This window comes from Lactuca virosa, chromosome 4 (genome assembly GCF_052849685.1).
Source record: "Lactuca virosa cultivar CGN04683 chromosome 4, Lactuca_virosa_CGN04683_v6, whole genome shotgun sequence".
NCBI lineage: Eukaryota > Viridiplantae > Streptophyta > Magnoliopsida > Asterales > Asteraceae > Lactuca > Lactuca virosa.
In genome coordinates, this window is record NC_136429.1 from 8,169,991 (window position 1) to 8,194,502 (window position 24,512).

The window sequence follows — 24,512 nt, forward strand, 5'->3', positions numbered from 1 at the left end:
GCAGGATTACATGTGAAGAATATTACCCTTCTTCATTCTGAAAGAATAGTAGCCTTCGTCAAACTAAAGCCCTCTTTATTATAAAAGAATATTGCCCTCATTCTGAAAGAATTTACGGGTCAACAAAATGATTTTAATGAGTGTTTTAGTGGCTTTACCTGTCTAGTACGACCTGCTTCACTCTTTTATTATAATGATGATTCGGTAATGCCCTCGTATAATTGATTGTCACCAACAACCCCTAACTTGACTCTACAACAAAATCAATCAAATAAAAACTCAAACTCAATCACAGATGATAGCTTGAGAACTAATTTGAATGAAAACCCGTAAGTTGAGCTACATTAAATAAATTATGAAGAAATAAACAAAGAAGGATAATAGGTACGAAATGTCGAGTTGGGAAAGGTTTTCCCCTGCACACCACATTCACCTTTCCAGTTTCCATCATGTGGATAGATCTTAAGTCAATAGTTGAGATTGGATTCATTGTCATCTGGTTTAACCCAGTATTGTTTGTTAAGCATTTCATCGAACATGTGGTGGACCAACAAAAACTCCTACCTAGCCACATCAAGATCTCAAATCCCATACATCTTATACAATCGATAGATGAATAGCTTCTAATTCCTTCAATTTCTTCAAATTGAAGCTGTTACGAGAACCAATATAAGGGGGAAATTGAAAAAAAGGAGATGAAATTGAGTTATCGATGAAGACAGAAAACGACCATAGAACCATAAAAACCAAAATTGTTGGTGTAAGACGTGTGCCATTAAAGCATCTTGTTCTACGTTACGACAGAGGGACGCAAGGTGTCCTGGACCTTCGTCTCCAGCATACAGTGAGGAAGGCGTGAGAGCATCAATGGTGATTGGAGCCAAGGGATTAGTCGTTAAGAGTGAGGAAAGAGATAACAAGAAACACAAGACGTGTACCAGGCAGGAAACGAAGGTGAAGGGTAGACATCAATAGCGATCCTCGGCGGGTGGGGGTGTCTCTTGGCGGCTTAAGCGAAGGTAACAACCTCCTCATTTTGATTTCATCCTCCATCTAGGTGAAAAAGAAGAACCGTAGGAAATATAAGAGAGGATATAAGATAGAGAGAGACTAGGTCAAATATATTTACTTTGTTTCCTTAATTGCAAGATTTTAATTAAATGATTTCCTTAATTAAAAGTAAAAAAGGTCCAAAATACCCTTTAATGATTTATTTAATTATTTATTATTTCTTGAATTCTCATTGGTGCATTTAGGCACACAATAGTTGCTAGAAACATTTGAACCTAGCTCTCTCTCTCTCTATATATATATATATATATATATATATATATATATATAGAGAGAGAGAGAGAGAGAAGATATATTTTTCACAGATAAAATTATAAATGATTTTTATTTTATGAAACAAAGACGAACCCAATTTAAAGTGAGCAAGGGACTACTTCTTATACTTTTACAAATTCTATATAATTGAGTCCTTATGAAATGAAGCATAATACAATATGTATCTATGTTCCAACAAATTATTTTAATTCTAGAAGGTTAATGGATGAGAATCGGTACTTATGATCGTTTGAAAACTAATGAAGATTGATTCATTGCATAGATCGATGTAGCTCATATTTGGACGTTTTTTCTTATCAATTTCTTTTTGAATCTTATAAGCTCTATTATGTTATTTGGATATAAAGAATATTTTAATATTTTATTTCGGTGTAAGCCCCCCTTATCATAAAATCCTGGCTCCGCCCCTGTACAAGCGTGAGTATTACCTTACTGATTGAATATATCTCGAGTTAGCAATATTTGTGAAATCATTCTCATGTCCAAATGATGAAAAGCGACTAGAGTTTAAGTTGGCACAAGAAGCTGCTAGGAAGGATATCGAGCGAGCCTTTGGTGTTCTAAAGAGACGTTGGCAGATACTCGCAATACCGACACGATCTATGGAGCGTAAATGAATAAGTAGCCTGATGTCTGCATGTATCATATTGCATAATATGAATTTAGAAAATAAGGGGAAGACGATTTGCCGCTACAATGGAAATGAGAATTTACCAAATGTCGAAGGAGTTAGTATTGATACACATGCGTACATGGCGAAACAGAGGGGAAATATCTGACCAAGTTGGACACCACAACCTTCGCGTTGATTTGGTTGAATACGTCTTCAATGTTCGATTGAGTCCCATTGCTAACGATTTTGTTGAAGACGACTTGTTCGACGATACATATGACGAATCAAAAATGTTTGAAGGAGATTCGGGCGATGATTATGATGACATGGTGAGCGACGATGATTAGACGTCATGTATTATTTTACTACGTTGCAATTATGTATTTTATTTAATATGTATTTTTTTAATTAATGAAATATTTTCATTTTATTAATTTTATATAATTACATTTTATTCGATTAAAGAAAAAAGCATGGTACGACACCCTCGTTTCCGTGGGTCAAAGAAAATAGGGATGTCAAAAAGTCCCGTGGGGGCCCTGTCCCGTTTGGGGGAGTTTTTTTTAAAAAAATCGGGGGCGGGGACGGGGGTGGGGGCAAGGTTAACCCCCGTTTTAATTTCGGGGGCGTGGGCGGGGGTAGGCAATCCCGTCCCGAAACCCCCATGGGGACCCCGTTAATAAATTACACATATGTTTACATATATTAATTATATAAATATAATAAACAATAACATGATTTTGAGCTTCCAAAATTCATAAAAAAACATGTTTTTAAGTTGTTAGTATAATGTTTTTAAGATGCCATAATTTTTTTATTTTTAACATGTAAAATTCTAGTATAAATAATTATTTCTTACCTAAAAAATAGTTTCTTTTAGCATAAATAACAACTTTTTTTAACCCAAAAAAAGGTAGCCAAAAATCAATCGGGAGCGGGGGCGGTGGTAATAAATGAGATTCGGGAGCGGCGACGGGGATATGAAGGCTGAACATTTCGGGGCGAGGGCGGGGGCGGGGACGGGAAACGGGGAACAGGGAAATTTCAGAGGAGGGGGCGGGGGATACACTTCCCGTCCTGTTTACCCCGTTGACATCCCTAAAAAAAATAAATAAAGTGTCCATGACTTGTATGACACCCATAGGACTTAAAGCTAAGGTATACACCATTTACGCATCACATAAATGTATAGGGACCTACATGGAATTTAAAAAGACTGAAAGGGCTTGAATAAGAAACTAGCATTTTACAAATTGTTACCCTCTATCCAATTTGGGGAAATCGGCCGACCGCTGCCGCAAGTTACAGCGTTGCTCATTCTCTACTGTGCAGAGGTCTGGGAGACATGATCCTCTCCTCATTTGCTCCTCAATTTCATCATCTGCATAAAGATCTTCGTCGTCAGGTTGCTTACAGATCAGCCACCTCTACGACTGCCGTCCACTGTAGCATTCCTAACAGTGTCCCGGCTCTCCGTCACGTGAGCAGTAGTAATCATAATAACGGTAACACTAACACATGTGAAGATGATGTAGTCACGGTATCCTCCGCTGTAGCTGTAGCTGCCGCTATTCGTAAGGCGTCAACATCTCCGGTGGAATTCGTGCAGAGGATTGAGCAAGACGGGAAGAACAAAGGACTAGTGCTTCCCAGCTCCGACTTCCAAACGCTTTGTGTGGAACAGTTGGATCTCTTTCGTCGTATCGTGGATCCCGAAGCTCTTCTATCGGTAAGTTTATAAGCTCTACTATGTATAAACTATAATCGAGTGTAATTCACACCGATAGCTTAACTACTTCATAAAACGCAAGTCGGAGGAAGGAAAAGAAACATTTCGATGGAAAGCATACTGTTCCTAATTATTAGAGGGTTGATCTCAACCTTAGTTACTCATGTGCTTTTGACATATTCTACTATGGTGTTAAATGTTTGTGTGAATCCTGATCAATCTGTCATGAATTTTGAATCTTCAGGTCTATGTGAGACCAGCTGGTAGTTATGTTATGGACAGACTAGAGTTGCGTAGAGTTACTGTGTATCCTGGAAGGAATGTGGCCGATGTTGTAATTGTAATTGGGAACTTTAGCATCACAACTGGATTAAGGGCAGCAGAAGCTTCTCTTCTGAAACAGCAGGTATGCTCTTTATGCAATCTACATGTTACCATAAAGTAGGATATAGTATATTTCTTTTGTCTCTGATTGTTGTTTGTTCAATTTAGGATAGATATTAATGTAAATTGTAGGCAGAATTCATTCCCAAATCCAGAGCTTTGGTTTTCCCTATGGTGAAGCATCCATTCGTTGTGGGGTTTTTGGTGGCTGAACTTCCAAAACTGGAATTGCAAAAGGAAGAAGATAATGTAAAAGTAAAACAAGGCTCATCCCCTGAGGAATCTTATCCATATGCAATTCCTAAATCATGGGAACTCCAAAGTTTTGTAGATAAAACATTGGAAATGCACAACTTTTCTACTGAACAGAGATTAAATGCAATAAACATCTCCCGTTCTGTTGCTATGGCGTATGTTATGGACCAGGTAAACCACCAGTTATCTTTTATTAATCCAAAAACATCTTACAATGAGTAATTTGCTTATGTTCTTCCTACAGAAAGCAATGTTGCTTCAACAATCTTCATGGCAAAACAATGTCAGAATGAATAATTTGGTTGAGCAAGTAAGATTCTTCTTCTTCCTCCTACAACCGCATTCTGGAAATAAACTTGTTGAACAATATCATGATCATAAGTCTGTTTATCTACAGATCCGTGGTCCACTTTCTAGCATTCGGACTTTAAGCAAAATGTTATCAGCCAATATGAAGAAAAATGAGGTGTATGCCCAAACCTTTAATGATTAATCGTCTCTCTAAGTTTTAATTTGAAGGCAACATTGTGATTACTTGAATATATTACAGGTTTCATATGATATTGTTGAAGACATGATGGTGCTAGGTGATCATATGAGAGAGACACTTCAACAACTTCAAGATGCTGTTCATATGACAAAGGTATATAATCATAAATTTATAATAATATACGTTAAGAATTGTGTTTGTTCATATGATAAAGTAACAAGTCTTGATTTCTTTCAGACTAATATAGTTCGCTACAACGAAGAAAACCTAATGAAAATAGACGAGTCAACTCGTGACTCAGTGAGGACTCAGTTATCCAATTTCTTCTCACACGATCATGGTGGACCATTCTCTCTCTTTTCTAAATCCGGAGATTTAGAAATGCCAATGCCACCTTTGACTCTTTCACCTTTATTACACCAAAACATCAAGTACAGTTTCCATTTAACCTTTTGAAATTTGATCATTAGTTTTTATAAATAAATAAATAAATAAACACTAATATTTGTCTTTTTATTTCAAAAAGACCATGCAATGCTTCTGATGTACTCGCTGACCTGGCGGATGCACTCGAACCCTTGGCTCATAAGCAACAACGTGTCATACAAATCTGTGAACTTCCTCAAACTTTGGAGGTTGCTGTTGAAGAACCCGCACTTCGCCAGGCTTTAAGCAATTTAATCGAGGGTGCTTTATTGCGTACAAATGTTGGAGGAATGGTTGAGATCGCATCCACCAAAGCGCCAGCTGGCGGTGCCCTTATCGTAATTGACGATGATGGACCCGATATGCACTACATGGTATGGTATACTGTCTACTGTTTACTGTCTACTGGTTACTGTACGTAACGGTTATTTGGTATTGCAGACACAGATGCATTCGTTGACACCGTTTGGGGCGGATCTTTTATCGGAAGGTATGGTGGAAGACAACATGACATGGAACTTTGTGGCGGGGTTGACAGTGGCGCGAGAGATATTGGAAAATTACGGTTGTGTCCTTAGAGTGATCTCGCCTCGGTGCATGGAGGCGGCACTTGGAGCTGGTGGGACCCGTGTGGAAATATGGCTTCCGGTTTTCTCCTCTTCTTCGCCTGATGGGCCTGCTCAGGCTGCATAAGGATGGGAGTCTAGATTGTTGTTGTTATAAACAGGTAACAAATATTTAATTGTGAAACACTATGTAAATATATACATGCTTGTTGCAATAAGTGTATGTGTATTTTTAGGTGTGTTTTCTCCCAACGTGAAAGGGAACTGTAAATAGCAAGCTAGAATTTAATAGGTGAGGTGGATTATATTATGTGTAAAAAGATTTATGAGCATGGGGTTGTTTGTAATGAACTAATGATTATGAGGTATTTTATGATTGTCTTTGGATGTTATGTATTGAGGTCTTAGAAAATTTTCAGTATAACAAACTTTTTATTTTTACATTTTGTCAATAACATTTTTTTTTTCTTTTCAAAATCACAATTAACAAGCTAATGTATAATATTTTTATAAAAATAAACAAGAAAATCCCTTATTTAACTTATGTTAGTGACTTTTAAAACAAATATGAACAAAGAAACATTTGTTCATATATAATAAATTGATTAAAAACTTAATATACAATAAATCAATTAACAAACATAAATATACTGTATGTATAATATGTAGAGTAAGTTAGATAGGATCTATTTCTACATAAAAAATATTTATAATAATATATTAAATATTATATAAATAATTAAAATCTTAATTTTATCCAAGAACATGGAGTTTTTCTTCTTCCTTAAGTGATTTTTATTTTAGTTTTTTCTTTTCTAGAAGAAAACGATAAAATGATTTTTTTTAAATCACAATTACGAACATGACAATAAAGTAGAAATTGAGACTCTCGACAATAAATAGATTATCATCGAGCTGGAGTGGTCTAGATGGATCAAATGTGCAAGGGTATAAGAGGAATGTTATTTTTCTCTGACTGTAATTTCGTTCTCGAGTAGTCTTTTTTTTTTTTTTTTTTTTTTCATACGAGTACAACTCTATTGTTTACCTTTTTAAATTTATGTTGCTTTCATTTTAGTTTATATAGCTTTAATTTTCCTTTGTTATCTTCTTGAAATCGAATTGCTTTCTATTTATTTATTTATTTAATTTTTTAAATTTCAAGGGACGGATTATATATATTTACATACTTCTAAAAAAGTACATAGTTATTCCAAAACTATTTATGGGGGCATCTAATATTTTGAACGGAAAAAAAGGAGAAAGAAATAGGATTGTGTTAGGCCTCTGTTCTGGCAAAAAAAAATCCGCTTATCTTCGTCTTCGAGCTTGAATTCTTCAATCCAGCATACATATTCTTTTCTTTTTATACAGTGTACCTAAAACACATTCCTTTAAAAATGTAGCTGGTTCCATTTTTTGCCCCCACCCTAGGGCGTGGTTTACAAAATAAATTGACGAAGTTAAGAATACCAATGCAATAAAAAAAAGTTTTAATAGACACTCTGATTAAGCATATGACACATTAAAAAATTTAAATTTTTTATCAATTTATGTAAGATATAGGAAAACTGTTTTGTCAGGGTATTTACTTTTCTTTTTGTGAACATTTTGATAACCTTTTTTTGTACACATGTAGACAACAAACTTGTTAGTGTTTATATATGGCCATTATTACCGGCTATAGCAAGTTACAACTTATGTGGCGTATAAATGATAGATAATTATCTAGGAGGGTAATGAACTATTGGTTTTGTTCACATCTAGGCAATTTCTTTTTTTGTTCACATCTGGACAATTTTTTTTTTGTTCACATTCGACCATCCAACCTGTTGAAGTTATTTACATAATATCATTGTTTCAAAAATTTAAATTGATAGTTAAATTCATTCGTCTAACTTGTTGAAGTTGTTCATATAATACCATTATTTCCGAAATCGAGACCCTTGGTTCGATCTAACACAAGAACATCGTTTGTTTCTTAGGATGGGGTTCAAACTAGGTGATTAAGCTTATGTTTACGATTATTATCCTAATGGAAGCTTGAGCTCGTTCCTCCATGGTGCAGGGACTAAGAAACGAGGAGCAAAGTGGGAAGACTAGGTACGAGGTTATATTAGGCATGGCTCATGCTCTCGCGTATCTACATCATGACTGTGTGTTTATTATTTTACATGGAGACGTGAAAGTCATGAATGTGTTATTGGGTCCAAACCTACAACACTACCTTAGTGATTTTAGGCTGGCTAGACTTGTTATGAAAGACCAAAACCAAAAACCTCAGTTAGCTTCCACTCTCCCACTTATTAAACCTCGTACCTAATCACCCACTATGCTCCTTGTTTCCCAATCTCGGTGCAATGGAGGAGTGAGCTCAAACTTCAATTAGGATAATAATCATAAAACAAAAGTTTAATCGTCTGGTTCGACCCCTAGCCTAAGAAACAAATGATGTTCTTGTGTCAGATCGAACCAAGTGTCTCAATTTCAGAAATAATGATCTTATGTGAACAACTTCAACAAGTTGGACGAACGACTTCCACTACCGATTTAAATTTATGAAACAGTGGTATTATATGAAAACTTCAACAAGTTTGATGGGCGAATATGAACAATTTTTTTTTTGCCTAGATACGAACCAAACCAATAGTCTATTACCCTGGATAATTATTGTTGTCACATGTATGTCATATAAGCTGTGTATTTTGCTACAGCCGGTCATAATTATCATATGTAATTGTATAAAACGTAGATGTAATTATAAGTTAATTTCCTTGAGATATATTCAACATTTTATACAAAATGACATTTTAAATTTGCATTATTGATGAAAATTTATTTAATTTAAATGATGGGTTACAAACTTTGATATGATCAAACTAGTTCATATGACATCACTTCATATGACCTCACTTAGCAAAAACCAACAAAAAATTAAATCGGAAACTCGATTCTTGTCGGTTCCAACACTCCAATAACCAGCTGCAACAAGAATCCAACAACCCCAAAACACATAATCATCAAATTCTTTAATCTTTTCACATAATTCTCCACCATGACTCCAAGAATCATACTGTCATCAACTCTTTCAATGTTCTTTTCTTGATTCTATCGTCACACTTGTCATTCACAAACCACACACTTTTAAAAATTGCCATGAACCCATCAAAATAAAGATCCAAAAAACCAAAAGCTATGAAGATCAAAGCACTAATTGAATACAGATATGAAATAGATTCAAAATTTCCTAATATATCAAAGAGGGAGTCCTCGTTCCTCAAACTAACAAATAAATGGAAAAGGGAGAGACTCTATATACACACATCCATCAACTCATCTACCTCTACAACCATTTAGAAAAACATATAATAATCATTCAAGTTTGTTTCACCCACTTTCTCTCAAGCAATTCCCAGGCAACAAAAATCTGTAATCGCTAGCATTTTCAAGAAGATGTGCAGGAAGATGAACTGCAGAATAAGAATGTGGAATGGGTCCCATCTTCCCAATGATTTCCTTAAAAGTATACTCTTCTGGTAACATGTCGAAAAGATCAGCCCCTTTGCAGATTACTTTCTGGACTCTTTCAGGGTTCAAAAACTTTTTGAACCTCACTCTGTCGAAATGGCTATAAGCTTTCATCTTGAAGATGAACTCGCTCACATGGCGGAAACAAAAGCTACAGTGCCACCCTGCATCTGCTAATATCACATCAGACTGACGGAAATGAGCATATGTTGTTGTACCAGACTTGTATCTATGTGCAGATGCTCTCCAGCTGTTGTTGTCTGAGAAAAACTCGAATGAATACAAGTAGTTTTTGAGACGAAGATGAAGAACAGGAGGAATGTCATCACACCATCTTAAAAGATTGATAGTGTGTCTACTTGGAATCTCGTCAACATCTGACATGATTAACAAATCATCATCTTCAATCCCAGCTTTTTTCAGTAAATAATCCAACACCACTCGTTGATACGCTTCTTCAACAAACGGGTTTTCCTTTTTATGAAATCTTCCCGGAATCATCCCGTAGGTTAACCTCGGTTCCACAAATTTGAACTGCTCACGGTGGCCGGAAAACACAAGAGGCTTAGGTAAACCGGTGAAGGTGGAGTTTGATTCTAGAAGTACGAACTCTGTAACGTAAGGGTATAACTCATGCCATCGTATTGTGAGAAGATCGACTTCGTTGCTGAATAAGACTGCGTCGAATACACGCCTTGGAAACTCGCGGGTTTTCCATCCGTGAAGCTTGCAGAGATTCTCCATTGATACGTTTTCGTGATAATAATGAGGGATTTCGTGAAATGGTTTTGGTGGTGATTCCCATAGTGGACGCAAGAAGTAGGAGATTTTTTGACCGTGAATGTACACTCCAAAGATGACTGTTGGTACCAATACGAATAGAAAAATTAGGGTTTTTAGATCTAATCCGCGTAGAATGCAACGAACTCTTGACATTGCTGAAGATATCGTCGAATCCTGTAAACAAAATAGGACATTTTCGTTAAGCTTCTACACAAAACAGATTCATATGAAGAACACAGTGAATACAAATATCAAATTCATGATCATAACCTACAAAATTTGGGGCGAGAGAGAGAGAGAGAGAATAAGTTTTCAATTCGAACAATCGAGCCCCCAACCTCCACACGTTAAAAGCTGGAAAAAGACAACTTTTTTGACATTTTAAAATTAAAAACTTAATTTTTTAATTAACAGCTGAAAAGGCTTTCTAATTTTTTAATTATAATTCCAACAACGTTAATTCGTTCAGCAAACAAAATCGATTAAACCTAAAAATCGCAATGCGATTCGCAAATCGAGAATTTCTTTCTGATTTAACGTAAAACGGTTTTGATAAGTTAATCGAATTACCTCATCGCAAACATCGCTGCAGATATCATCGGATTTCTTTGAACAATAATGAGATCCCCCTTCAGCCATCAAATAAACTTTATCGACGAACTTTGATAAATGAAACGCCATTTCGAACCCTAAATTCCCAATCAATTACACAGATATATCACCACCCCCAAATCAATCACAATCAGAGGGCGAATCGGAAATTCTTCACACGCCTTATCCGTCTCAAGATTTCGAATCCAGTAACAACCGAAAAAATTGGGATATTTTGATCAAAGAGAGTGAGAAAAAAAATCGAGATTAGACTACCATAAATTGTTGCGATCCAATTGAAGATTTGATTTCCCAAATTTAAACATAAAAACAAAGAAGAATCAAGAATCCAGAGGTGTCTTTCTTTCTGGGAAATCGGGTGGCCGGTTTTTCTTTGTCTTGTACCTCTTTCTTTCCTGTAAATTACACCATGAATATACACACAATTGAATGCAATGTAATCTAATGATGGTAGTATATATACATGGAATTTGATAGAGAATATTTGTTGGAATTGACGAAATTGACCTTGGTGTTGGAGTTTACCATTTCCTTTGCATAATTATATTTTAAATCCATTTGTTTTATATTCAATTTGAATCCGATTAGTAAACTCTTGTTTGACAACGTCTATATATATGTTCAATTTTTTTACGATTTTGTTCTCCAAGCATTATGAGTTGGATATGATATTGTATTTATGCAAACATTGACGTCCTTATAGGATTAAATTAGTATATAAAGTTGTATTTTGGTTTATTAATGTTTGATAAAAACCTAAAAAAAAAATGGTAACTATGGGATTGTACAAATTTTATCAGTCACTTATTATCGGTAGTTTTACAATTTAATTCTATTTATTAGAAACTCCTATGTGACCCTCAAATATACAAATAAAATGCATAAACCAAAAGCCACTTGAATCTTTGACAAAGTTTTTGATATTCTTAATTTGATATAATTATTACATCTAATCTAAATATTTTATAGAACGAACACCACTTATAAAGGATAGTTTGGTCAATTTATACAATGGAAAGTGTATCCTTCAGTTTGGTCAACTGGTATGGTGGACTTTGTCTCGTAAACGCGCTTTCTTGGATTAGCGGTTGACCTAGCACTAAAGGATGAAGGAACCTGTCGTGGCCCAAAAAAATTAGGAAAACTTTGGACCTACCCAAATAGCCCATTGGACACGGAACAATGAATATTAACACGTCAAGACTTCTTCTTTTTACAATTTACAAAACCACCCCCTTTCACTAAACCGATCAACATTTGTTTTGGAAAATACTATTAAGGTTGACGCATGACAGAAACACACTAAACTACAACACATGCATGATCGAAAATGTTGTATTTAAAACAACTTAATAAGGTTGCTAAAAGGTTATTTATTTTAGCAAACAAGTTAATAAGATTGCTAAAAGATTATTTATTTTAGCAAGCGCCATTTAACTCATGAAATTTAAAACATTTATGCATCTGTCATGTCATTTTTTAGATTCCATAAAACTCTATCAAATATTTTTTACAATGTATTGAAATTTACCAATTTCAATAGAACATTACAAAAATTAATTTTTAGTATTATTAAGAATTAGAAAACTTTTTTTCCTATTGAAAAGTTCAATGGTGACATTGAACTTTAAATCCATTGACTGTTAAGATGACATCTCACACTGATAATGTTGCATCCATTGAATGACAACTAAACTTATCATCACATTCAATTCTTGAAATCACCATTGTGGATGCTCTAGACGTTGAAATTCATGGAATTCATTTCTTAAGACAAGAAGTGTTGAAAAAAATTTGCGATTTAATTTGTAACTAGAAAAAAACTCAAGCTATGCAATGTGGTCGGTTTTTTTTTATGTATTATCAGCAGTTTAGTAAATGCCAACGGGGACAATTTTTGTAATTAGTTTTGTACACAGGAGTCAAACCTGCCAAAATACAAAAATCTTACACATATGGACTGTTTTTGAAAAAAAAACTTTACAGGTACTATTTCTACAAATTAAAAAATTATAGGGACTAAATCTGCCAAAATGAAAAGTCATTGTTGCAGGGACTAAATCTATCAAAACATATAACCTTTGTTTTAGGGACTAAATCTGCCAAAAATGTTTTGCAAGGACTAAATCTGCCAAATTATAAAACCTTTGTTTCAGGGAATAAATCTTTAAAATGTAAAACCGTTGTTGCAGGGACTACATCTACCAAACTATAAAACCTTTGTTTATAAGGACTAAATTTGTCAAAATAGAAAATCTTTTTTATAAAGACTAAGGGGTTGTTTGGTAGCATCTGGATTATTCATATCTGGATGATGCAGATGTCTGGATGATGTAGAGGCTCTGTATGAATCTGTATCTGAATGATAATTTGATGTTTGGTCAGACATCTGAATATCTGTCTCTTAACGGTGAAAATGACCATTTTATCCTTCTGAACTATTTGTTACTGATTGGTTGGACTGAATGATTGTGCTGAATGATACTGAATTTGTAAATAATTATAAATAAAATACAAAACTTCATATAAAATCCAAATTAAACATAAAACAAAAATACAAATTAAAATTCATACAACATCCAAATTAAACATCATACAACATCCAAATTAAACATAATCGTGAGCATACAACTTTAAAGTAATTGATTAGCAATTTGGTTACGCAAATTAGCCATATATTCGTTGTCTTGGTTACTCCATTGAATGTCATGTACGCTTTGGTCATGACTTCCTCCACTTTCTTCAGTAGTAAACATAGTTTCCTCTTCGAAGTCCATAAATAATTGATCACGAATATTACATTTCCTAATAAAATTATGGACTGCAAAACAAGCAAGCATTATGTCTCTTTGTATTGGAAAATGATAAGGAGCCATTTGCTTTAGGATTGGGAATCTCGCCTTTAAAACTCCATAAGCGCGCTCAATAACATTTCTGAGTTGTGCGTGATCATGGTTGAACTTTTCCTCCTTGGTTAATGCACGTTGTATTCGGAAATCGAATAACCAATACCTCGTATTGCGGTAGGGAGCCATAAATCCACGAGTGTTGGTGTATGCGGCATCACAAAGGTAATATTTGTCTGTAAATGTTAATTTTGCAATTGTTATATGAAAAATAGATAATGTATTTATTAATCAAAGTTAAAAAAAAAGATTACAAACATGATGGAGGAAATGGAAAGTCGGAAGTTGGGTTAAATACAACTTCTTTTAGAACTCGTGAATCGTGTGATATGCCCTCCCAACCGGCCCATACAAACGTGAATATCATATCAAAATTACAAATTCCAATAACATTTTGATAGCATTCACTAGTGGAGAAGTCCTCAAAGTTTCTACCATTCTGTTCGACTGCTTGAAAATATTATAAATATTATTAAATATTATAACATATTATTATATATTATTTCCTATCAAAAATTACAATACATTGATCTCTAGTTGCCATTCGTCTTCTTCTATGTTAAACGTGTTAGTTATGGGGTTATAGACGTTGCCTGTTTTGTTTTTTAATTTCAACCAAGCACAATATTTTGATTTCAAGTAGTCGTATCGGTTTTTCATCTGCTTTTGATCAACTAAAAAATTGTAATCTATTTTCAATCTTTCAGCTACATTCTTCCATGAGTTCGCTTTCAAACTACCCCCTTCACGTCCATAAGTAGTAATTTCTTGAATACAAGCTTCAAGAAATGTTTTTTCCACACCTTCTATTTGTTTCCAATTAATTCTTGGCCTTTTTTGTGCAATTTGTGCAATGTCTAGTATTCAAAATTCACCAACAACATGTTTCAGCAACAAAATCCAGCAATGACAAAAAAAATCATAGCAACAAATCAACAAGAACACATATTTTTTGAACTTCCAATCACAGATAAATAGCAAATTAGCAAGAAACAGCAACAAAACAGCAAGAACACATATTTTCAAACTTATAATCACATCTAACAGCATGAAAACAGCAAATCAACATGAAAACAACAACAAAACAGCAACAATATAACAATGAAACAACAACAATATAACAATGAAACAGCAACAGCACATCAACGCAGGGAAGAACAAGGAAGCGAGGTATGCTAGACAAAATAGAAAAAAGTATCGGTGAAGGGGGAGACGACGAGGAAGGAAGCGACGAAGGCAGAGGTTGTCCGGCGTTGGAGGTCCGACGGTGGCTGATTGAAATCGACGCAGGGAAGAGAACTTTGGGAAGAAGACGCTCAAAGAAGAAGAAGAAGGGCGCAGAAAAAAAGTGGCGGACGTCTTGTATCTGTTTTTAGGGCAAGGGTATGAAAGGAATAATTACCATCCAAACTCCTTATCTCATCTGACCGAATAAGAGAATTTTTTTTAATGTCTGGCCGATTAAGAGGCTGAAATAGTGTCAACCAAACGCTCTGAATCTGAACGATTCAGAGCCAGCCTCTTTATGAGATCATTAAGAGGCCAAACAAACAGCCCCTAAATCTGTCAAAATATAAAAGCATTTATCGCAGTCCAAAATTGAAAAACATCACTATTCACAAACACAAAGAGAATTTTATATATATATATATATATATATATATATATATATATATATATATATAAAGGCTCATGCGAAAATTCAAATAATTTGCAAATACGCGAAAACAAGGAAAACATATGAGATTGTGTCACACCAACTTTATATTTTGGACAAGAATTCATCCAAACTTTGAACTATATGATGATAATCGATGATACATGAGAAAGTATTTCATATTAGCGAAGCATTTTTTTTTTTGACATTTTTACTATAAAAATTTTAATTTAAAAGTTGTTAAGAACGTGAGAAAAAAAAACGATTGTTAAAACCACATTTAAATCTATGTTACTATAACACCCTCTAATGTAAACTTATTATCTTTAATTTATTGCTAATAAATTTGATTTCTAAAGTACATGTGTTTGATTTTTAGAAGATAAAATTTGTTTTCGCATTTTCGCAAAATATTTATGTTTTCGCATGAACCTATTATATATATATATATATATATATATATATATATATATATATATATATATATATATATATATATATATATATGAGGAATGTTTAAATGAGAACAAATATGAAATGGAGAACACGAAAACAAATCTGGGCAATATATATATATATATATATATATATATATATATATATATATATATATATATATATATATATATATATATGTCGCAAAACCCTCCCGCCTAGTTGCGTTGGTGGTGGTTTATATTCACGTATGAATATTAAGTTCCTCCGTCGCGATACTACGCAGGAGGGTTTTGAGGCAAAAAAATATATGACCCAGATTTGTTTTCGCGTTCTTAATTATATAATTGTGCTCATTTGAACTTAAGTGTGTGTGTATATATATATATATATATATATATATATATATATATATATATATATATATATATATATATATGTTTACTTAGGGACTAAATCTGCCAAAATGTAAAGCCTTTGTTGTAGGGACTAAATTTGTCAAAATGTATAAACTTTGTTGCAAGGACTAAATTTGCCAAAAGGTTTCTAGGGACTAAATCTGCCAAAATGTAAAACATTTGTTGTAGGGACTAAATATGCCAAAATATAAAACTTTTTTTTGTAGGGACTAAATTTGCTAAAATGTAAAACCTTTGTTTGTAGGGACTAAATCTATCAAAATTGAGAAATTTTGTTGCAGGGACTAAAACATATGTAGTAAAAGTCCAAAAGTGAAAAACATCATTATTCATAAGCACAATGAGAATTAATAGTATATATAATAAGTAACACGAAACTACAATGAGGATGATGTAACGTCCCAAAAATAATGGCATAAAAGTTTTGTTTATCAAATAAATAAATCGTTAATACATATCATTTCCACAAAACCATGGTAATCAAGATTTAGCAAAACATCATCGAATCAGAGTAAATCACAGAGTAAATCACACTTGCGATGCCCAACTCAAGATCTCACTACTAGCGTACCATTACTAGCCAAATCCAGTGATCGCTCGACTTCTGAAATCCTGAAGAATGATCTTGAAATCTTAACCAATCTGATACTCCAAGTTACCTCCCATGATACCAAACCAATTGTTAAGTTCTTATGCTAGAGATAAAGAAAATCATAATCCTTGCCTTGAACGGACGAATCTTCACCCAAGCTTCCATTCTCAAAGAATCATTGAATTATAACCGACTACAACCCATGCGAATATAAAACTCTTGTGGCACTTCCAATGACCAACAACTCATGCATTTGACATCACCATCTTCCTGCTACCGCTCCTCCCAAGCAACGGTAGGGTTTGAACCTAAAAGTTCTTCCATAGACAACCGTCGATCATACCAGAACAAATGATAAAACCACTGAACTCTGACCAAATATCTTCCAAGAAACACCCCTGAATTGATCCCGACCAAGACCCAGATCCACCACTGAACACGCTGAAACCCACTCAATCAATATACGACCCTCTGAAGATTCATCGAAGACTCTCGGCATGCAGAATGGCATATAACAATCTATGATAACCCAGAAAATAGCAAAGAACCAACCCGAAATATAACTTACCCATACCCAAGCAAAATTCCAACGCAATACAATTTCCCGATAACAACCCATAAGAAAACAGAAGATGGCATACCTGCAAAAGCATCTAAAGGAAATCCTGACCTCCTCCTCCTGAATTACCCCGGCCATCCTGAGGTCATGGTGCAAAACTCACCTCCAATCCCAAATGGCAAGAACTAACAATAAGATCCTCCTTCCTGAAGGATTCTAGGGATCCACAAGCCTTGGGCTCTAGATGAGCCCCCAACTGCCCTACCACAATACCGGCCCGAAAGGCCCTGAGATGACCAAAGACCATCGTGGTCCATTCCATAACACCGCGAGTAATCTCTGATGAGATGACTCCCGCAACCACGCATCGGTCGGCTCAGTACCTCCTCCTGAGTTGGAACCATAATTTGAATCTCATTCCTAGTGCTCATCACCATACTGAAACGACATGCAAAAGATCTGATTATACCCAAGAATCCTCATCCCACAGACTTCTTATATTTTCCAAGACTCCCCGATTCCATTCCATAACACCGCGAGTAATCTCTGATGAGATGACTCCCGCAACCACGCATCGGTCGGCTCAGTACCTCCTCCTGAGTTGGAACCATAATTTGAATCTCATTCCTGAGTGCTCATCACCATACCGAAACGACATGCAAAAGATCCGATTATACCCAAGAATCCTCATCCCACAGACTTCTTAGATTTTCCAATACTCCCCGATTCGAGTATGGATCATGTGCTTCTAGTAGTATGGGCCCAATACTACCTTCCACACCTATCCATATTTTCCTCAAGAATCCTCCCGAATCCTCTGAGTCACCTTCTCAAACCCATACACCAACACTCGCTAAACAGCGCAACAAATCCAATTGAATTAATCCCTAGGCTCTCCTAAGTTCCCGACCTCACCCTGCCATCAGCTGTTAAAGAACTCCTCATAATGTCAGTTAGCTACCTCATGAACACAATCACATGCAACAAAGCATAGATAATCCTTCGAGTAACAGACTCATCCCTAAAATGGTTAGACTCAAACGAGAGCTGCGCAATAGGGTCAAATCCGTCACTCTGCGATTATCTAACCCTTGCCACATGTGACTATACATATTCACTTATGAGTTCCACAAAGCAAAAAGCAAGCAATATTCGTGCAATGACACTCTAATCCATAGAATAATCACAAGCATCCAATCCCACATACTACAAACCATACTAGGAGCTCCCACTCCCGCTACTAATTACCTTACGGATGCAAATCATACCAAATCCAACATCCCATGCTTCCTAGGATACCAGGCATCACATATCAGGCCAACCTATCACTGGATAATCAGAACTAGAAAGCAATTCTACAAGCTCATACAATAGGCATACAAAGGCATCTCTCCTAGAATTCTTTCATGCAAAAACTGAGTAGATCCTTAGCCCTAACTAGCATGCGATTCACAGATTCACGGATCAAAACATAATAGATAACATGTATGGGTATTTTGGGAAAACTTACTTGAGCTCGGCTGATTGCATGAACCACACCCTTTCTTATCTTAGAAAACTCTTTTCTTAAAAATACTTTTCTTTTTGAAAACTTTACCAAATCCTCAGTTTGAGTTCAGACACACCCGATAGTATGTCCGAATCCCTCAAACCAAGGCTCTGATACCAACTTGTAACGTCCCAAAAATAATGGCATAAAATTTTCGTTTATCAAATAAATAAATCGTTAATACATATCATTTCCATAAAACCATGGTAATCAAGATTTAGCAAAACATCATCGAATCAGAGTAAATCACAGAATGCGGAAAACATGTGGTGTGTGCCCTGCAAGCATCCCGAGCTCTTCCATTTGAAAACTGAAGTACCTGAAACATAACTAAAAACTGTAATCACAAAGCTTAGTGAGTTCCCCAAGATACCACATACCATACATATCATATAACGGGTCCCACCTAAATGAGATACGGGCCCCGCCCACACTCGCATAACAGGCCCCGCCCAATGAGATACGGGACTCACCCACACTCGCATAACGGGCCCCCCAATGAGATACGGGCCCTGCCCACACTCGAATAACGAGCCCCGCCCAATAAACATACATATACAAGCACATACAAGTAGCACACAAACAACAAGTATAATAACATAACCAATCGAGGGTCGACCTTGGTGCCTTAGACCCGCTAAACCTAGTGAGGAAACTCACCTTGCACTGCCGAATCATACAAAAAATCCATGGCTGCTAGTCGACAAATCCCCGAACTGTCAAAATCAAAACAACACCCAATAAATAATTGGGTTCCAATCTATATCCATAAATCCATGCTCGGGGTAAAAACACCATTTTACCCCAAACCTAGATTGGACCAAGACTTAGGCCAAAACCATATAATCCACAAGGCCTAAATACCAAAAACCACCAAAGGCCCAATCCATGGGCCCAATTTGACCCAAGGCCTAATCCATGGTCCAACTTTCCAAATTGGGCCCAAACCTATAGTGGGCCTCCACAAATAAATATCAACCCAAAACCTGATGGCCCAACAGGGCCCAAAACAACAAAGCCCAAAAGATGGCCCAAACCGAAGCGCAAATACCGAAATTCCACTCTGTTGAGTACGCGGGGCGTACTCAGCTTGTATGCTAAATAGACTGGTTTAAGATCTTGTACGCTGCACGTACAGGCTTATACGCCCAGCATACTCCTCCTGTTTGACCAAATCTCAATTCTAGCTCTTAATACATTAAGCCAAGACGTCCAAAACCTCAGAATAGCTAAATATAAGTGACTTGATCCATAAAGTCGAAGGCTTTAAACGTTTGCAAGGCTTAATGAAGCGCAACACCAAAGATGAACTCCAAAGGTGAAAATCACTCCAAAATGTCTAAAAAAACCTTCTTAAAACCTTAAGACCTTATTCCAAACTTCCAGATATGATTCAAAGGGACTTCTTAAGTCATAAAGTTCCTGAGTTTATGAGTTAGCATTACTTAATGGGACCCAAATCAAAACCCTAAGTCCCAAGCTTCACCAAAGACTACCAAATCATGCATGGAAGGTTTATACCCATTAAGATACAAACTTTATGACTCCATAACCCCAAAAAATGCCAAATATGAAGCTCAAAGGGACCAAAATCATAACAAAGTGACACCACAAAGGGACCAAAATCATAACAAAGTGCCACCTAGCTAAATCTACAAGAAGGAGTTGCCAAGGTTGAGACTTTATACCTCCAAAAGTTAGATCTAGGTGAACAAATCCTGGATCTAAAGGCTCCAAGTCAAGCAATGACTCTTCAAGAAGTTCCTTCTTCCTCCTCAAGCACCAAAAACACACATAAATCAATTTGAAGCTCAAAAATAACTCAAATGGGGGCTAATGGTCGATTTCTAGGGTTTAGAGGGACGGAGGCTAAATATATTAAGGTTAGGTTATGAGATAAAGAGCTTAAATAGGGTCCAAGACCCTAAAATAGGGTTTTGGTCTGATTGGAGTACGCCCAACATACTCCGAAGAACACCCACGACCATCCTGATCTGTACGCCCAGCGTACGCCCCGCATACTGCCCTTTTCACTAGTACGTTGTGCGTACACCTGTGTACACCCCGTGTACCTGGCTAAACTTTAAAACCGCTAAACTTCCGAAGGCCATAACTGTTGGATTAGGTGTGTAAGCCCAGAACTATAATTGGTATGTACTTGATTTGATAGTAGCATGGTCCTTTTGGGTTGCCTTCACCATAGCAACTTGACAGGATGACTTTTGGAGAAAGAGGTTAATTAATGATTTGTTAATATATTATAATATATTAATTAGAAATCATATTTTTTAATTGGTATTAATTAGAAATTAATTTGGTATTAATTTTGGGATTAAAGGAACTGATTAAAAGAACGGGGGTTGGTATTGCAAATCATTGATAGTTACATTGTTGGGCTGATGGACTCCTTTAGAAGGGAGTGGACGAAATCTATAGGAGGCCCTATAGAATTTCGTCCAAGGCTTCTAATGTGGAGGTCCATGGACTGCTTAAGGCCTAAGCAAGGAAATTAGAGTTTCCACCTGAACCCTAGCAACCTCGGCTATATAAAGACCACTTTAGCATCTAATTTTCGGCCCTAGGCTTTCTAAGAGAACCCTATCTGATTTTCATAGTGCTTCATCACCTCCCTACTTCATTCTTTTCTAGTGGTGTTTGTGACTCCATTAGATGTGCAACACTTGAGGCACTAAGCTTTCAAAAGTCAAGATCAACCAAGGAATTCTTGTTATTACTAGATAGCAAGCAAGGTAATCTTCTAATCCTTGTTTTCATATAGATTTCGAAATTGTATGCTAGTATTAGGGTTATTGCTTTGGAATTTCTATTTGCAGGTATAACTAGAAAAACTCAGATCCAAAGAAATTAGGGTTGCATGATCACATAGGAATGTAGATATGCTCAAAACCCATCAGTAGTATCAGAGCCTAGGATGTTAATATGTTATATTTGATGCAATAGTGATTTGTCCAAATCGAAAGCAAAACAGAATTCGCATTATGTATGATAAATTCGACAAGTTCTATGATGAACTCGATGAGTCCATGCCCTGACTCGACGAGTTGACCCGTCTGTTAGCTGATTTTTCGATTTTCAGATCTTGTTTGGATTAGGATAATTACCATAATTCGTTTTTATCACCATAAATTGAATTTTCTGAATGGTAATCTAATTTCCTTATCAAATAAGATGGATTTGGTCAAATTTTAAGATAATGACAAAATTATTTGATTAATTTAATAATTTGAAATTTGATCTAGTAATTTTGAAAAGTTTCAAATTGCACCCTTTAAGTTTTGGAATTTAAAATTTAAGTAAATGTTTAATTTTGAAATATTAAATTCTAAAACCCTAGTATTTTAAAAGTTTAAAATACACCCTTATACTATTATAATATTAAAAGTTTAATTTATATATATGTATAAGATGATTGAGTCTTACCGTTAGTAGGCCTCATTCACGAAGCCGATCTATAAAGGGGGAATAAGGAAACTGCCTATAAAATGGCGGTTGAGTGGGTGTCCACTCTCACCCACTGCTTCCTTTATTGGTGGAGGGTCGTTAGCCAAACGGGTAGGATAGGACATTAATTCTCTCATTAAAAAGTATAATGATAAATATAAAGTAACTAAATGTTTTTTTTATAAATTCACAATCTTAGTTACTTTAGGAAAATGTGAATTTGATGCTAATCCATGAAATTGCACATTACACTTTGTCATGTCGTTAGTGGAGCATGTGTGGTTAACCGGCACAATAACTTGGACTAACAAAGAGTGGCAATGGGTAGCTCGTAAATTATCATTGATCAATGGAGCGTGTGTGGTTAACCGGCACATTGATTAGGTGGTAAATGACATCGAGACTACCAAGCTAATTTGCATGGTTATTCACACCTTGTTTGTGATCCTCGGTATCCCATTCACAAACTTGAAGGGCATAATCGAGATTAAACATGCCATTGAAAAGTTCAATGAATCTCAAAAGATCTAGGAATTTCATTTAATAAAACCTAATTTATTTAAATTTCGTTTTTCGTGGTGGAAATGGTAAATCGTCATTTACCTACCTTCATAATAATTTACAATTGGATTACAACATCCATTTTCTGAATTGTGAACTATTGTATTGGGTCCTAGCCTTATTTTCATTTGGGTGTTATATTAAGGATTTCCTATCTAATCAAAACTTGTTCTTATTTTCAGATGTTTGATTCAAACAACGTTTATGGCTCCAAATCCTCCAACAACAACTCCTCGAACCCACTCTCGCTCCTGAACATTTGTGGGAGGGTCACCTTTGATGGATCCAATTTCAATGATTCGATCAGAAACATCAAAATAGCCCTACGTTATGAGGATAAGGAACATATTCTCAACAAGGAACTTGTAGAGATAGATGAAGCCACTGCTACTCCCGAAGAAATGGTTGAGTATAGGGCCAAATGCAAGGAAGCGACCAAAGTGTCGTGCATTATGGTGGCCACTATGACTCCTGAGCTGCAGCGGTTCTATGAGGACTTTTGGCCTTACGAGATGTACCCGGACTTGATGGAAAAGTACCATCAAAGAGCACGTCAAGAGAGGTATGAAATAGTCATATCAGTCATAACAACCAAGATGAAGGATGGAGAGTCCATCACGACCCGCCTGCAAGGGATGCAAAGGTATGTGGATCGTTTGCTCAAGTTGAATATCAACTTTGATGAAGAGCTGGCTGTAGACATAGTCTTGCACTCTTTGCCTCCCTGTTATGATCAGTTCAAGATGACTTATCGTCTGAGCAAGGAGGAAGTCACCTTGAGCAAACTTCAAGGTTTGTTAAGAACTGTTGAATGTGGATTAAAAGGAAAAGGTGTTGAATCCACTCCTGCTGCTACCCCAGTCCTGGCTATTGGACATGGAAAAGGGAAAAAGAGGAAAGCTCCCTCAAAGAACTGGAAGGGAAAGTCTCATGATGGATCTTCTTCTAGTGCATCCAAAGGTAAAACCAGTTCTGCCCCTCCCTCCTCTGATCCAAAAGAAGAAACGTGCTTCTACTGCCATGAAAAGGGGCATTGGAAACGAAGTTTCCTGAAGTACTTGCAGGACATCAAGGATGGGAAGATAAATCCCACCTTTGCAGGTATTTATACTATTCTATCTAAAAACTCATCACATGCTAGTTCTTGGATCCTTGATACAGGATGTGGTTTTCACATTTGTTCTGATTTACAGGGGCTAAGAAGAAGTACGGACGTGGAGCATGGGAAAATGAACCTGATAATGGGCAATAGGAAATCGTCGCCTGTTACCAAGATCGTTGTTTACTCTTTATTGCTTAGTAGTGGGTTAGGTTTAGATTTGAATGATTGTTGCTACTCGTCAGAAATGATGAGGAATATTATTTATTTTCATGGTTTGTACAGAAAAGGATTTAGACATTCATTTAATAATGAAAGTGGTTCTATAAATGCTTATTATAATGGTACTTTTTATTTTGAAGCATTTCCTTGTAATTGTGTATATGAAACTGTGACGGTTGTAGATAACTTAGGAAATAATGTATTGCATATTGATTTGTCTAATGATTTAGACCAAGAATGCTTGTGGGATTGTCGTCTTGGACATGTCAACAAGACGCGCATTGCCCAACTCCAAAAGGATGGAGTGTTGGAGTCATT

The 24,512-nt window shown here is 35.8% G+C and overlaps 2 protein-coding genes across 4 annotated transcripts; one reads left to right on the forward strand and one right to left on the reverse strand.

Annotated features, from left to right (window-relative positions):
- The first annotated feature begins 3,219 nt into the window (after positions 1-3,219).
- On the forward strand, positions 3,220-6,202 carry CSK (chloroplast sensor kinase). The gene is made up of 9 exons (XM_079087850.1): positions 3,220-3,689; positions 3,934-4,095; positions 4,206-4,499; positions 4,573-4,638; positions 4,726-4,794; positions 4,879-4,971; positions 5,056-5,249; positions 5,345-5,618; positions 5,686-6,202. Exons 1-9 carry the CDS (start codon positions 3,306-3,308, stop codon positions 5,935-5,937), a joined length of 1,788 nt encoding a protein of 595 aa, XP_078943976.1. The 5' UTR covers positions 3,220-3,305; the 3' UTR covers positions 5,938-6,202.
- Positions 6,203-9,021: 2,819 nt separating this feature from the next.
- LOC145169287 (uncharacterized) lies at positions 9,022-11,153 on the reverse strand. Of its 3 annotated transcripts, none has more exons than XM_079087852.1 (2): positions 10,692-11,153; positions 9,022-10,295 (listed from the first exon to the last, which is right to left on the reverse strand). In XM_079087852.1, the coding sequence occupies exons 1-2, from the start codon at positions 10,800-10,802 to the stop codon at positions 9,198-9,200; spliced, it is 1,209 nt and encodes a 402-aa protein (XP_078943978.1). In that variant the 5' UTR covers positions 10,803-11,153; the 3' UTR covers positions 9,022-9,197. The 3 variants fall into 3 exon arrangements, with proteins under 3 accessions (XP_078943978.1, XP_078943980.1, XP_078943979.1); XM_079087854.1 differs by lacking the exon at positions 10,692-11,153 and adding an exon at positions 10,396-10,654; XM_079087853.1 differs by lacking the exon at positions 10,692-11,153 and adding an exon at positions 10,392-10,654.
- Positions 11,154-24,512: the final 13,359 nt, after the last annotated feature.